The 16,567-nt window shown below is 42.5% G+C and overlaps 1 protein-coding gene across 3 annotated transcripts; it reads left to right on the top strand.

Annotated features, from left to right (window-relative positions):
- The first annotated feature begins 3,275 nt into the window (after positions 1-3,275).
- On the top strand, positions 3,276-12,173 carry eif4h (eukaryotic translation initiation factor 4h). Of its 3 annotated transcripts, none has more exons than XM_024014196.2 (8): positions 3,282-3,391; positions 5,770-5,951; positions 6,039-6,103; positions 6,867-6,963; positions 7,795-7,854; positions 8,410-8,565; positions 9,004-9,119; positions 10,153-12,173. In XM_024014196.2, the coding sequence occupies exons 1-8, from the start codon at positions 3,327-3,329 to the stop codon at positions 10,177-10,179; spliced, it is 768 nt and encodes a 255-aa protein (XP_023869964.1). In that variant the 5' UTR covers positions 3,282-3,326; the 3' UTR covers positions 10,180-12,173. The 3 variants fall into 3 exon arrangements, with proteins under 3 accessions (XP_023869965.1, XP_023869964.1, XP_070290012.1); XM_070433911.1 differs by having other exon boundaries at positions 3,311-3,391; positions 5,764-5,951; XM_024014197.2 differs by lacking the exon at positions 7,795-7,854 and having other exon boundaries at positions 3,276-3,391; positions 5,764-5,951.
- The last annotated feature ends 4,394 nt before the right edge of the window (positions 12,174-16,567 follow it).

The raw sequence follows: 16,567 nt of genomic DNA, 5'->3' as shown, positions 1-16,567 counted from the left end.
TTTCTTGTGGGGGTGGCACACGGGGAGATTGGCGGAGTCAGGCGATAGACCTGAGCCAACTCCCTGTGCTTACCAGAAACAGTGTGGTACTGGTCAGGCACCGTGTTATGCGGTGAAGCACACGGGTTCTCCAGTGCGTGCTCATAGCCCGGAGCGCTATATGCCAGCCCCCGCAAGTGCCATGCGAGAGTGGGCATCCAGGCAGGGCGGATTGTGCCAGCTCAGCGCGCTTGGTCTACGGTGTGCCGTTTCGGCCCATGGTATCCTGCGCCGGCTCTGCGTACTGTGTCTCCGGGGCACTGGGACGGTTTAGTTCGTCCTATGCCTGCGCTCCGCCCGTGCCGGGCTAAAGTGGGCATTGAGCCAAATGGAGAGGTGCGAGTGGTAAGCACCAGATCTCCAGTGCTCCCACAGCCAGGTTCGACCTGTGCCTGCACTCTGGAGGGCCGGGCTAAAGTGGGCATTCAGCCTGGAGGAGTGGTGCCAAGGCTGCGCACCAGGGGTCCAGTGCTCCCCCACAGCCCGGTTCATCCGGTGTCTCCTCTTACGCACCAGGCCTCCTGTAGGTCTCCCCAGCCTGGTGGGCCCTGTGGCAGCCCCACGCACCAGGCAGTCTCTGCATCTCCTCCCTCCAGTCCGGAACCTCCAGCGACGCCTCCAGTCCGGAGCGTCCAGTGTCGCCCTCCAGTCCGGAGCCTCCAGAGGCTCCCTTCAGTCCGGAGCTTCCAGCGACGCTCTCCAGTCCAGAGCCTCCAGTGTCGCCCTCCAGTCCGGAGCCTCCAGCGACGCCCTCCAGTACGAGAGCTCCCAACAAGGGTCCCCAGTCCGGAGCTCCTAACAAGGGTCCCCATTCCGGGGCCCGCTACAAGGGCGCCCAGTCCGGGGCCCGCTACGAGGGTCCCCAGTCCGGGGTCGGAGGCGAGGGTCCCCGCTCTAGAGGCGCCACCCAAGTGGGCCAAGCAGAGGTGGAGCAGGGTCTACGTCCTGCACCAGAGCCACCACCGCGGAAGAAATGCCCACCCAGACCCCTCCCTATAGGTTCAGGTTTTGCGGCCGGAGTCCGCACTTTTGGGGGGGGGGTACTGTCACGCCCTGACCGTAGAGAGCTTTTTATGTCTCTATTTTGGTTTGGTCAGGGTGTGATTTGGGTGAGCATTCTATGTTCATTTTCTATGTTTTGTATTTCTTTGTGTTTGGCCGGGTGTGGTTCTCAATCAGAGGCAGCTGTCTATCATTGTCTCTGATTGAGAACCATACTTAGGTAGCTTTTCCCCACCGATGCTTGGTGGGTAGTTATTTTCTGTTTTGTGTTTCTGCACCTGACAGGACTGTTTCGGTTTTAGTTCATTTCTCTTTGTTATTTTTGTTATTAGTGTTCAGTTGAAATAAAAGCATGAACACTTACCACGCTGCGCTTTGGTCCACACCTTCTTCAACAGACGATCGTTACAAAAGTACAGATACCCCCCAAAAACTATTTAAGTAGTACTTTAAGGATGTTTTATGACAAAACCATCAGTAGAGTTGAAAATGCGATGGTAACCCATTGAAATTGTATTTTTTATTAGTTACATGGGAATTTAACTGCAAAAGATTATTTGTATATGCACTACGTCCTCTCACAAGGCCTTTTATCTGTAAAAATCAATTTGATGGAAACATTTCTGGTGGGAAAATGTGCAAATTGTTTTTATGCGGATTTTAGAATATTTGAGTGAACATCTGTCGCCAATTGGATGGAAACCTAACTATAGACTCTGGATTTAGGAGGGTTCTGCTCTTTCCTTTGACTGGGATGTGGCAGAATAGGTCACTGGTAACTAATTGGGTGGCCACGCATTGCTGTAGAGGCCATGCATCAGGTCATTGACATGTTTCAGGAACTGTAAAGATGGAGCAAAATCATGATTAAGGTCTTCACTTAATTAGACTTATCCTAGCAAGTACATTGACTATGTTGTCCCTCAGCAATCTGTCAGGCACACAGACAGAAAGAGATGGAGAGATATACAGCAAAACATAGGCTATTTACATTTCTTAGTCAGCAGGCTGGATAACTTCTGTACTCTTTCCCTTTGTTCCTTTCTCCATCCTTCCATCCGAGCTAGATTATTCCTGCAAAAAAAGGCAATCAAGAATTGAAAAAGGCAGTTGAAAGGTGTAATGTTAGAATGAGTGTTGAATGGGAGCAGGGATAGCAAAATGTATCATGGTGTCAAATACAAACAGTGGCGACGCATCATTCAGGGCAGGTGGGGCAGTTRKATTTGGGGGGGGGGGGCTGTTTTGCATGTTATTTTGGCATTAATACGTGTCGCATATCAGTTTGCAAACAATGTAAAAAATATATATATATTGAGTTAATAAAACCTCATACAAACATGGTCTCTTTTTTGCTTTCGTGAGTAAGGGAGCTCCAAAATGCAGGTGTTTCAGCCTAGCTCAGTGCTTTCTGTGGTGGTGGGGCAGCCAGCGGAGATATACTACCTCTGGTCTGGCGGACTCACTAAACAAAAATGCTTTGTTTGTTAATGATGTCTAAGTGTTGGAGTGTGCCCCTGGCTATCCGTAAATAAAGTAAAATTAAAATAAATCTGGTTTGTTTCATATAAGCAATTTGAAATTATTTATACCTAAAAAAACATTATTTAACTTTTATTTAATTAAGCAAGTCAGTTAAGAACAAATTCTTATTTACAATGACGGCCAAGGAACCGTGGGTTAACTGCCTTGTTCAGGGGCAGAACTACAGATTTTTGCCTTGTCAGCTTTCACTTTTACTTTTGATACTTACAGTATGATACGTTTCGCAAATTCGTAACATATTTTACATTTGGTAAATTCGCATCACATAACACGAATTGTAATTCGTAACATATCATACTAAATGGAATGTCTCGGATTTAGGTAAAGAATAATACGAAATGCTTTGAGACCAGGTTGGCATGGTGTAACTAGCTGGGTTGGTGGTAGGCCACATTGATATTCCTGTGGATAATAGCAAGGAGATAGTGTTGGCTAAAGGACTATGCTTCTGTATAAATTGTCTAACATCATATGCACCTGTTTCTTACAGTAGTAGTATGCCCCGCCAGGATAAATACCAATATCCAGATGCAAAAAACGAATGACACGGTTTGGATCTTGTTATTTTACTGATATTTAATTTAGTTGGGGGATTTGAGGGTAGCTAACTTGTAGTATCTATCTGACTGTGCAAAAAGTGTTTTATGGTTCAGGCACTGAAAGGACAACTAAAATTGAGCTACCCCTATATTGAAGGACCTTTCGACACCCAACTGCTTTCTCCGACAGCAATCTCGGCAATGGCGGATTACGATAACTACGATGACCGAGATCGGGCTTACGGTAGTTTTGGTGGAGGCAGAGGGTAAGAAAATACCTGGACGAATAGAATGTGTCAGTATTACCGTATGGTGATGCAAGAAAACGCACCGATGCCTCACTTTTATGCAGGGGCTTGTTCGAAATTCTTCTGAAAGATAGGCCTGGGTTCAGAACACGGGCCAGACAGTGCCAGTGGCTAGGCTCTCACCGCCGCTTTGATGAATGGGAAGCCGGTATTGAGGGCGGGGAAAACTGGTGGATTGACCATAGCTAGYTACTTCCAGATGTGCGTGTGAGATTTTCCATTACAGAATGTAATGTCTGTTTGACAATACATATTATGACATGGTTATGATTGCAAGACATTTTATAATTCTCAGACTGCCAGCATGGCACYTGGCGCCAGCATCTCGTTAAAAAGCAGCCCACATGGGCTACATGTTGTGCTACTACTAGCAAGTCAGGGACTGCGTTGAATGGCCAAATCGGGTGATAACAGCTCGAGATGTCAACATGCGCCATTCCCCGAAATCATTATCAATACATAGCATGTTTAGGTAGTTGGTTAGTAATCATTATTCAATGCACAAGTATTTTGGTGCATTGTTAGTGGTCACGTTAGCTAGCTAGTGCGCTCGCTAGATTAGCTTGTGCTAATTGCATGACGATTTATGCGGAGAACTAGCTAGCTAACTCTGCTAGCTAGTCTAGTTTGGGCCCAGTGCACCCTGCATCCATTCCTATCTAGTTTGATGCGCGCACTCGTCAGCTAGCCAGCTAGGTTTGAACGATTAGCAATGCATTTAACTAACATAACGTGGTGCTAACTCGTGCGTTGACGCCAGGCATTCAATACAGGAAATTGTAAACATTACGTGCTGACGATGTTGCGGCGATACTGAAATATATTCTGGAACTCCATCCAGCTAGGTAATTTAGCTAGCTAGCCATAAATTAGAAGTAGCCTAATCAACGAAAACATTAGACTAGGTAGCTACCGGCATAAAGTACATCAAGTTAAAATATGATCCCTTGGATAGGATACACGTATATATGGTCATAATGAAGATCTTGGTTTTATCTGTCTGCCACCCCTTGTCAGTGACTCATAACATTTAACGTTAGTTGTTGTAATCATATTCTGCTTTACTTGATTCACACAGGAAAGGAGTTGGAGCCACTGATCCTGAAATACCTAAACTAGTGTTGTATCTATTGGGCTACTTGACATAAATTAATTTGACACCAAATAACTACAGATTATCATCTTAACTCTTATCAAATGCTATGTAAGATCACAACAGCCAACATGGTTATTTTACAAAAAATCGCTTGCTCTCCTTGCTAATTGTGGGAAAGATCTATATTCCCAAACCTCCCTTCTTTTGAAGACCCTTTTCAGTTGAATGCATTCAGTTATGCAACTGATATCCCGTTTCCCCTGTTGGGGCCTATAGCTAGGTGGCTGTACATCTTGGTTCAGCCTGGTCGCTCAGTTTGCTTTGACACCCAAGGAATGCTGCAGGCATGCAGTACCCCATCTGCATTTCTCTCAGCCCTGTCAGATTGGAGTGCTGTTGCCAGCAAGGGAACAAGTTCCTTGAAGTTTTGGCAGTGCCCCACCACTCCTCATGAGGATCATACATTTTTTTTATTTTTTTTTACATTTAAACCATTATAGCAGACGTTCTTATCCAGTGTATTCATAGGGAAAAGTTCAGTAGGGAAAAACAACTACATAGAACATTCATTGCAAGTAGACCTTTCTTCAAAATGGCTGTTATCAGTGCACAGGAACTTCTGCTGTTCATTGAGAAGAATTAAAAGCTGGTGCACACCCAGAGATAAATATTTTTTTGTAGAGGTGCTGACTAAGCTGTAAGCTATAAAAATAGCTCCATATATGCCTTCTTCAGGGTAAAAAAATTGGATCTCTGTATTATTGTTTACCAGTATTTAGCAGAATAGGGCTACCATCTTTTTCTGTGTGCTGCTAACATAGTTGGCATTGAAATGGAACAGATTATTATTTTTCTTTGTCAATTCTTTCTCCAGTTTCCAGACAGCCTAGTCCTATTTCCTGTATTGTATGTGCAACATTATTTATTTTCCTATGGGATCTGAGCTGTAGATCTTTGGTATTTTGATAGTTAATGGATCTGTCCAAGTTTACATAATTTATCAAAGGCTCAGAGAAAGCCAGCTGAAAAGTATCACTGCACTACCCCTGTGCCACAATTTTGCCTGTGACTCAGTTAATGTCCCAATTATCAACCATAATCTCCAGCTCAGACTCTCAGCCATTGATGCAGTAGTCCTTAGTAATTCTTGACCAGGAAAAACTCGGGGTCCTGTACGTAGGGCGTGGCTATCTGTTGTAGTCTGTTCTCTCACGGAGGTGTTCGTTTCTGGTAGACCCAGAGGTGGCAGTGGACCTGGTGGACCCCGCAAGCAAAAGGATCTACCCACAGAGCCCCCATACACAGCCTACGTGGGCAACCTGCCCTTCAACACAGTGCAAGGAGACATAGACGCCATTTTCAAAGACCTCAACGTCAGGAGTGTTCGACTAGTCCGAGACAAAGAAACAGACAAGTTTAAAGGTGAGCAAGCACCCGTTTGTATAGCATAACAAACATCACAAGCCACGGCAACAGTTTTCTTTTTCGTAACCAATTTTCTCCTTTCAGGTTTTTGTTATGTAGAGTTTGATGACTTGGAATCCCTTAAAGAAGCTTTGACGTATGATGGTGCTGTGAGTACCCACAATTAGTTTTCTCAGGTCCTCATTTGTATCTGGTTCATAAATGTAAAAGGGATACTGTGGTTCAGTGTTGTCACAATATTCAGTACCACAGGACTGAATTTCCTGTCGAAATTATGGAAACTAAAGCTATAGCACAAACTATTTAACATTTAAACAGGTTCTTAAACTGAGACCTCAGCGTTATGACATGAGCAGCAATGTAAACCAAAGATATTGCAGAGTGGCACGGATGCAAGAGGCTCCGCTTGTGAGCTTTCACACAGAGCATCTGCGCATGTGCATAGGAGTTCACTTTCACGCTTTCATACAACGTGATGGCTGTGTGACAACCGCGGAGGAGATTATCCTCTGGTATTGCCCTTTTTTTGTTTTGGAAATCATCCCGATACTTCTGTTTATTCATGCATTGCCGAGTATCCCTTAAAAGGACCATAGTTCCGTCTGCTTCGTATAGAAAATCTGAATATTGTGATTATGGGTATCGTGACAAAGGAATAAATGATGCTGTTTTTTCATAAAACAAATAGAGCTGTCTCCAACACTGATCGACTTAGTTTGTTGTGCACCTTTCATGAAATAGATTGCTGTCCAACGTGCTTTAAACATTAGTACAGTGACAAATATCGTTTTATAAAAGGAACAATTAAATACAGTGACGCGTCCAACAGTGATATATTAGTAGGACATAAACACTGTTGGAAGCATTATCAGAGAAGTGGACCTCGTTGATTTGTGCCTTCCCCCTCCCCAGCTCCTTGGAGACCGGTCACTCAGGGTTGACATAGCAGAGGGCCGAAAGCAAGAGAGGGGCGCCGGAGGATTCGGCTTCCGGGGGAACGACAGAGGAGGTACCTGCTCACTGGAATGCTAACTTGTTTGTTCCCCCTACTGCTTAGTATACTTATTAATTATTAATATGTAGTATATTATTACAACTACAAAGAAATGTCAATTACTTACGTCAGCTGATTCAGTGTTGATCTCTTACATTCTTTGATGAGTTGATTTGTGGATTGTCTTGACCGTAAATATTAATATGAAGTAGCAATAACTCTTGGCCTAGATTTGAATAATTATACGTCTTTAATATTGCCCTGAGTCTCATCTTTTGCCATCCTACTTAAATGCAAGGCTGTCTTAAAATCTGTCAATTATCAGAAGCTTGGCTGTTCTGTTTGAGTTTGCTAAACATTTGTGGTCATAAAAACATGACAAGATGCTTGTACATTAAATTTATAGATCAATGGATTATGGAATCTGCTATAATCAAATCATCAGTGCTTATAAGTGTGCATTGCACTAGTACTACTACCACTACTGTTGCCTCTGGCCTTGTTCTTGTTGTATGTCACTACATACTGGGATTTGAGAATTTCTGGCACTATTCATAATGTATCCATTCACACTTACTCACCCACCTTTCTCTCCTGCTTCCTTTTCTGTAGTAAATGGTGTTTGACCTGTTTAGCTCTACAGCCCTACGAGTTTGAGCAGCTAAACTAGATAGTTCCTACCTTCTTTACTTTCCTAACCAAAGACTTCAACTAGCTGTCTCTAGAAGCAGTGCTACTAACCCAGGTCCTTGGCTAACCAGCACTAGACCCTTGGCTTCCTCACCCCTGCCTCAGCCCTAAGCACCACTCGCCACTCTTGTTAAAAYTGAGCCCTGTCCCCTGCAGGCCGAGGGGGCTCTCGTGGAGGTGGTCCCAGAGGAGGCTCCAGAGACGACTATGAAGGAGGTGGGATGAGCGTTCCGCTGGTTTAGCCGGTTCCCAACCCGGTCATTAGATCAGGCCCAGTTTGAGTCCTGCAGTTTAAGATCCAAGCAGTGCAGTTGGTAGAGTGGGCACCAAGCTAAGGAAGCAAACCAATGGCTCCTGTTTTTTGATGCTTGAATCTGCAGAATAGTTTGATATAAAGCAGTATGTAATTTCCTCCCCTCATAGGAATTCACAGGTTTTTCTTTTGCGATTTCACAGGTTTTTTGTCCCTTGGTGCATTTTGTTTGTTATCACTCATACAGGAGGTTCCTCGTTCTCATTTGTCACCTTACAGGGCTGCTCCAGGTGCTGGGCAAGGACGGAGGAGATTTAATTTGTTCAGATCAGCAAAGTTTAGAATGTTACCGATAGGAATGTGGTGTTTAGAGCTCACGGGATTCCTTATCTTTATTCTACGAGATAATCATGTCTGTTCTACACTACACTTTATCTGAACGTTCTGTAACATTGCACTCCTGCATGAGCCCACGACTGTCTTTAAAATGTATTTTCCCTCTGCATCTCCTCGTATAGGCTACAGAGGAGATGACGACTTCGGACGAGGCCGAGGAGGTGGCCGCGGTGGTGACCGAAGGGGAGGCGGTGGAGGAGCAGGCATGGGGGGACGCTACAGGGACGGCGGACCACCACCGCGCGCTGGAGCGGATGACTTCAGAGAACCCTCTGACGGTGTCACAATCTCTCTTATCTCATATAAAACACTCTAGACCAGAGGTACTCCCAAGTGTGGAGTTTAGAGGTTTTTTATTCTTCTCCACTGTGGTTGGTTAATTGATTGATAGATGTCACTGATTGGGCAGACTCCTCAACTGGTGTCCCATGCCTGATTTAGAGGAGAAAATGAAAATAAGCAGTACTTCTGGCATCAAGGTTTGAGAAAAAGCACCCTAGGCAATGTTTAGTCATGGAAGAATGGATCCGTTTAAATGGATTTTTGAAGACTTTGTGTTTTTGTTACAGTACAGCTTTTTGTGACGGTGTCAATATTGACCCCCTTCATTTAATCTACCGAAAAGCCCTGAACCCAGTGGCCACCTATTTGATGTGATAACATTTGACTTGACCAGTTAATCATGTTAGTCATTTTTTCCCCTTTGCTTTCCACAGAGGAGAGGGCACAGAGACCGCGACTTCAGCTGAAACCACGCACGGTGGCTGCCCCGCTAAACCAAGTCGCCAACCCCAACTCTGCCATATTTGGCGGCGCCAAGCCGAGAGAGGAGGTAATTCCCAAAGACAAACCTTAAGAGATTGACCAGGCCTCAAGAGCCCGGGAGGGAAGGGCAGGGGACGGTGTATGAAAAATGAAACGATGCCAATGGCATACGTTAACGCCTTCCGTTAGCAATCCTCTGTCGGAGATGACAAACTGAACAATACTCTGAGTGAAATGTTTATTCGAGACGGAATAAAAAACGATGAGAACACATACTCTTGGAAAAATAATACAACACACCAACACCCAAAGAGCAGCTTGTGAATGCATGTCAAACTGTTTACAATGGGTTTTACGTACACCTCTGCTTCTGTGATTAGTGCCTGCGTTGTCTGTAGCTCTGTTGGGAAGGTCCGTTCACATGTTGATTGCAGTGAAGAATGAATACAATTGAGCTGAAAAGTAACCAACATTTCAGTTTATTTAGTAGTGTATTTCACTACGATATTCGACCCTCTGTGTGTTGGAATCGAAGTGTGTCTTTGACCCCAACTCTGAAGTGGTTGCTATGCTTCCATGTGGGTAGGCATTGATCCCCACAAGAAGTCTGCCCCTGTTTACAAAATCAATATAACATGAATTGTTAGAATAGAATGGTTTGCGCTGGTGGTTTGGTTCATGGCAGTTGTGGCAGTTGAGCTTCTGTAGGGGGTCATGAAGGTTTTGTAATCGCAGTTGGTCAACACAACACCTTCATTGTCTTAAGAGAATATGCTCCCCTCCCACAGACGCCAACAAGAAAGCTTGGTCAGAAATGTGCTGTTTTTGTTTCAGTTTTACCCCCTTGACTTCCAAATGTAAATTGGCGTTACGTTAAAACACGTTGTTCAGCCATATGTTCAGTTTGGGAACAGTGCAGAGAGTAACAAACCATTTTTATTCGTGGAGCTGTTAAGGTCATTGTATCCGCTTAACCATCCAATTGTGGTGTAGAAGTTGTTAAAACTATTTTATTTCTCCTATTAAATCATTTGACATTTCCCCTGGAATTGAACCTGTCTAACCATAATGTTTTTTTTGTTTGTTTCCCATTCTCAAAGCTTGAAAAAGAAGCAGAAAAGGAATAGATATATCCACGCGGCTGCATTATTCTGGAAGTCTACTCTGGATCTACTGGCTTTGTTTACCAAAAATCTTTCAAAGACTTCTCCCAAAGAGCTCGCTGGGGAGTCGGGCGCTGGGTTCCTCTTTCTGCTCGCTAACACAAAGGCAGGCCTTCATCTAATTGGTAAAAAAAGCAGTTGGACCCAAGGCTGCTGTGAGGGGCAGGGGCCAGGACTATGTCAACCTGACCCGTACCCCACACACATCAAAAGGAACTCGGGACAGGGGCTTCAGTTTGGTTCTGTTGCCTTTGGGTAAGGACTTTGCTGTGTAATTTTCTCTTACCTTTCCCAAGGCATCCTTTTGTGTTCACCAAATGATTTTCCGTTTTAGACATACAGCTGTCAAAAGGGCTGTTCCTTTGGTGTCTTTTATATCTTTTCCTCCAAAATTTCTGCTCTATTTGTGAAATGACTATCATTTCAGCTTCAAATTTCCACTGTCTTAAATATTAAATGATAACATTGCCAAGAGAACTGAATCCTTATTGTTGTCTCTCAATGTGTATTTCTGGAACCTGATTTTGAAAGATTTTTGATCTTAGTCTGTTAAATCCAGGCAAAATGGCTTCCTGCATAATGGAGCGATGCCGAAAGTGTTTTAGAGGAGTGGCTGAAGCGCACACTAGATTAAATCAGAAACATGGGTTATTGCAACGGTCTTGATGTCTGGCAACTTTTGACTTCCACATCTTAATAGTTATATGCATTTTATCAACAAAAAAATGGATCACTTAAACACTGCAAAATGTACTACTTTAACAGGAAACTGAACAAAAATCACCTGCTCTCATTTGTCCCATGGAGACCGGCTAAATCTAGTCTGCCTACCAGTAGATTGTGTAGGAGGATGCTTTTGAGAATGTGTTGCAACCATTTTTATTTACATTTTACTGGTTATGAAATTTTAGTAAGTGATACCTTGTTCTTACTGTACTATAGAAAGATCTGTTTTTTTTTGTTTTGTTTTTTTCCTACACTGTTTATGGCAATAAAATGTATCATCTTACATTAATTCTTAATGTGTTTGAATGGGATGGGTGAATAAGTAAAGGCAATGAAGTAGTTCTCGGAGAACACAAAGCAATGTGAACATAGAAGGAAAAACATTTTAATTTAATGGAGCAGGGCAGGTGTTTTGAAAAAGTTGGCTCTGTAAGGAACATGCATACATATTCAGTTTCAGACCATTTTAAGTTATTGATTATTCCCTACACATTCTTTCTATGTTCGCACGTGTCTTTCTGCCCACATTTAGAAACAATGTATTGCATGCAGAGAACCTAGTTCCTCATCCTCAATGCTTTCCCCACAGGATTACAACATAATGCAGAGTATATGTAGAATACCGTTTGGAGGCCTCGCTGTTGTGCTCGAGGTGCAGGGATCGGATCCTTTTTGGTGTGTGTCTGAATGCCAGACAGAATCTTTGTTCTGATTTCATGGTTAGTTGAACTTTGAGAACAGGGGGTGTATTCATTATGAACTGTTTTAAGAAGCAAACTRAGTGAAACAATTGTTTCTATTGSACAAATTTCAGGTAGGTCCCGTCCTGTTTTTGTTTGCTTCCGTTTTAAGAAACGTATTGCAACAATCGGTGTAATGAATATGCCCCCGAGCAAGAATGTTTGCTTTATTTTGAATAACCCAATATTGGTTTTAAATTGGCCATTTTGTTTTGCAGAGTAGATACAGCTTGAAAATTACAGGGTTTGGTGTTTTGAACAGTCTTTTTAATAAAACAATTGAATTGTCTGTCACTGCTTACATGAAAAGGTTGGGTATTTGTTTTATCTGAAGGAAGTACCAGTATCAAATGTTCTAGCATGGAAAACAATTTCACATTTAGTCCTTTGGGGAACAATCTTGAGACAGTTCAAAGTATTAGGCCACTGTGTTGACCACATTTTGTCAATAAATCTTCACTAAACACGTTTTGGTGTGTCAAGTACAACACATTTCATTGCCTACTGACTCTTTGTCCAATAACCTACATGGCTTGTCATGCATAATGTCATTGTGTTCTTGGTGACATCTGAGTGAGGACCATACTGAGATTGTAATGTTAAGAATTTATATGTTCTGCCAAACCTTTGAATGGCTGGCTGAAAGAGGATCCAATGAATATCCGGAAGGATGCAGTAGAGTTGAGGTAGTATGAAATAATAAACTTGTCTTGCTGTATTTTTTATTTATTCCTGTCTACAATGTTCTGAAAGATGAATCCCTAATGCATATTTAGCATCAAATAGTTCAGTTTTGCAGATGAAAATTAGCCTGAGTGCCAGTATGTGCTGTCATGTTAACTCATTGTCATGACAAAATATACAGCAATGGAGTTGGCATTGGCAAGAGCACAAACAAATCTGGGACCAGGCTAGATGGAAATGTTTGACAGATGTATATTCCGCATGAGAAGCCGTTATGTTCTGCTAGTTTCAAACCCTTTGAATAAGCCTATGGTGAATATAGGCCTACCCCATGTGAAGCACTCAGAGTACACATTTGTATGCACAATACCGGGGCCACAAATAGGCAAACGTGGAAAGGTGCAGATACAAATGTCATGAATAGGTCTGGCACTTTCTTATTTTACATATCTGAGAAGGATGTTTGTTCTACATGCTGTATTTCCATCTGAATGTTGCACAACGTTGTGTCCTGCTGAATGCAAACTGGTTGTCATCGGCTATGGTGGACGGCCTGGAATTGAAAATGCAATAAAAGGCAGATTGCACACTTCCAATGAGATGTATGGGGATGCATCGCAACCTCTAGGTAAACCCCACAACAGTGTGTTTGAATAAAAGTGCAAGGAGAGTTATATAGCCTACTGGTGCAGTGATCAACTTGCAGGTCCTTTGGTAATCAAACTAGGCAGGTACACATACAGTTAATGAAGTATCTGAGAGAGTCTGCTCTGTAGTGGACCGCAGATGTAGCGTGGAGTTCAATGTGAAAGAGGAAGTGTGCTCTGCTTCTTTGGCTCAGTCACTTTGGTCAGCCAGGCATGGATACAGAGGTGGACCCAGACCCAGCCAGTGGAAACAGAGGTAAGCAAGACTTATCTGACCACATGACTTTATTTTAACCCAGAGGTTTTGGTGCACGGTTTCCTGTACCTAGAGTAAATACTCCTGGATATAGCACTTTCAATAGAAATGATTTAGTGAGCAGTCTTTTTTTTAATGCATGCCAGAAAAGCCACTACATAACATATTAATTGGACTATAATGGTGACAAAAAGTGCACACAAACTGTTAGGGCCTACATAAAGCTGTCCCAACAGCAGTCCCAACACCTTACCACTGTTATACCTGGTTATCAGCAGAGCCTTGCCTGGCAGCGAACCAGTTCATTCAGTCTCATTTACTGCCTTTTAAAAAACATTTCTGATATGGCTGACTTGTTTAAACAAATGTGGTTTCTACTGACAATTGAGATGTACAAACTACGGCATAACCGGACGATGAGCGGATAAGAGGCAATCCGTAATTTCGATTAGTCAATATAACTATTTGTTCAGCACTTTTGAAATGTACAGCGACAGAATTCAGAACATGGGCCGTTCTTACAGTATTCTCCCTGTACACTAAGTGAGAACCATAGGATAAATAAAGGGGGTATATAAGCAGACAAAGAAAGCTCTGACAATATTCAATGACATTTCTCTAAAACAGGCTATTGGCTACATGTCCACCACCAAGTCAGAACAGTAGGCTAAAAGGGACTAAATTATTAGGGTGAGGCACATGGGCTACTAACAGCTTACTACACAACATACACTTAGTATTACTTTTTTAGCTACAGTATACATACAGTACAAGTCAAAAGTTTGGACACATCTACTCATTCAAGGGTTTTTCTTTTTTTAAAACAATTTTCTACATTGTACAATAATAGTGAAGACATCAAAACTATGAAATAACACATATATAATCATGTAGTAACCAAAAAAGTGTTAAGCAAATCAAGATATATTTTATATTTGAGATTCTTCAAAGTAACCACCCATTGCCTTGATGACAGCTTTGCACACTCTTGGCATTCTCTCAACCAGCTTCATGAGGTAGTTACCTGGAATGCATTTCAATTAATAGGTGTGCCTTGTTAAAAGTTAATTTGTGGAATTTCTTTCCTTCTTAATGCGTTTGAGCAAGTCAGTTGTATTGTGACAAGAAGATAGTCCCATTTGGTAAAAGACCAAGTCCATATTATGGCAAGAACAGCTCAAATATGCAAAGAGAAACGACAGTCCATCATTACTTTAAGATATGAAGGTCAGTCAATACGGAAAATTTGAAACTGGCTCTCATGAGGACCTCCACAGGAAAGGAAGACCCAGAGTTCATTAGAATTACCAGCCTCAGAAATTGCAGCCAAAATAAATGCTTCACACAGACACATAATAAATGCTTCACACAGACACATTTCAACATCAACTGTTCAGAGGAGAAGGTGTGAATCAGGCCTTCGTGGTCGAATTGCTGCAAAGAAACCACTACCAAAAGACACCCCTTAGAAGAAGAGACTTGCTTGGGCCAAGAAACACGAGCAATGGACATTAGACCAGTGGAAATCTATCCTTTGAACTGGTGAGTCCAAATTTGAGATTTTTGGTTCCAACCGCTGTGTCTTTGTGAGACGCAGAGTAGGTGAACGGATGATCTCCGCATGTATGGTTCCCGCCATGTAGCATGGAGGAGGAGCTGTGATGGTGTGGTGGTGCTTTGCTGGTGATACTATCTGTGATTTATTTAGAATTCAAGGCACACTTAACCAGCATGACTACCACTGTCAGGATTTGGCCAGGATTGTTCAGGTTTTGGTCACTAGATGCCCCCATTGTGCTTTTTTGACCCTTTTGTTTTTTCCCTTGTTCCAGTTATTATTTGCACCTGTGCCTCATTTCCCTTGAAAGTATTTAAACCCTTAGTGTTCCTCAGTTCTTTGCTCTGTGTTTGTATGTTAGCACCCAGCCCCAGCCATGCTGTGAACTTTTGTTTCTCTAGTTGGATTTTCTTGAGGTACTCTGGTTTTGTTCTTGTTTATTTTTTATTATTCTTTTGAGGTTTGTTTTATCCATGCTGTTTTCCTTGTGTCTTGGAGGATATACATTTTTTCTCTTGGAATTACTTTTGACGTTGTGGATTTATATTTTTTGCCTGAAGATCTTTTCCTTTTTACTTTATTAAAYCACCGTCTCTAGTACTRCTGTGTCTGCCTCATCTTCTGGGTTCTGCCGACTATTAGTGGCTCAGTTTACTAAGTGACTGTTTCTCACACCGGAGACCCGAGTTCGTAACCGGGTCCTGACAACCACCACATTCTTCATCATTTGATTTCCAAAAGGACAATGACCAGGCTGTGTAAGGGCTATTTGACCAAGAAGGAGAGTGATGGAGTGCTGCATCAGATGACATGGCCTCCAGAATCACCCGACCTCAACCCAATTTAGATGGTTTGGGATGAGTTGGACCGCAGAGTGAAGGAAAAGCAGCCAACAAGTGCTCAACAGTCTTGAAGGAACTACTTCAAGACTGTTGGAATAGCATTCCTCATGAAGCTGGTTGAGACAATGCCAAGAGTGTGCAAAGGTGTCATCAAGGCAAAGGGTGGCTACTTTGAAGAATCTCAAATATGAAATCTATTTTGATTTGTTTAACACTTTTTTGGTTACTACATGATTCCATATGTGTTATTTCATAGTTTTTTAGAAAATAGTAAAAAAAAATAAAGAAAAACTCTGAAATTAGTAGGTGTGTCCAAACTTTTGGTAGGTTACAGCGTTATTCTAAAATTGATCAAATAGTTTTTCCCCCCTCAATCTACACCCAATACCCCAGAATGACAAAGCAAATACAGGATTTTAGAAATATTTTATATATGTATATATATATATTTATAAATAAAAGGAAATAGACATTTACATAAGTATTCAGACCTTTTACTCAGTACTTTGTTGAAGCGCCTTTGGTAGCGATTACAGCCTTGAGTCTTCTTGGGTACGACGCTACAAGCTTGGCACACCTGTATTTGGGGAGTTTCTCCCATTCTTCTCTGCAGATCCTCTCAAGCCCTGTCAGGTTGGATGGGGAACGTTGCTGCACAGCTATTTCCAGGTCTCTCCAGAGATGTTAGATCGGGTTCAAGTCTGGGCTCTGGCTGGGCCACTCAAAGACATTCAGAGACTTGTCCCGAAGCCACTCCTGCATTGTCTTGGCTGTGTGCTTAGGGTCATTGTCCTGTTGGAATGTGAACCTTCACCCCAGTCTGAGATCCTGAGCACTCTGGAGCAGGTTTTCATCAAGGATCTCTTTGAGGATTTTTAAGGATTCAAGGCTCTCTGATC

Source organism: Salvelinus sp. IW2-2015, linkage group LG22 (assembly GCF_002910315.2).
Source record: "Salvelinus sp. IW2-2015 linkage group LG22, ASM291031v2, whole genome shotgun sequence".
Lineage (NCBI taxonomy): Eukaryota > Metazoa > Chordata > Actinopteri > Salmoniformes > Salmonidae > Salvelinus > Salvelinus sp. IW2-2015.
Note: the sequence above shows the minus strand (reverse complement) of the source record. Positions and strands in the feature narration are given on the sequence as shown.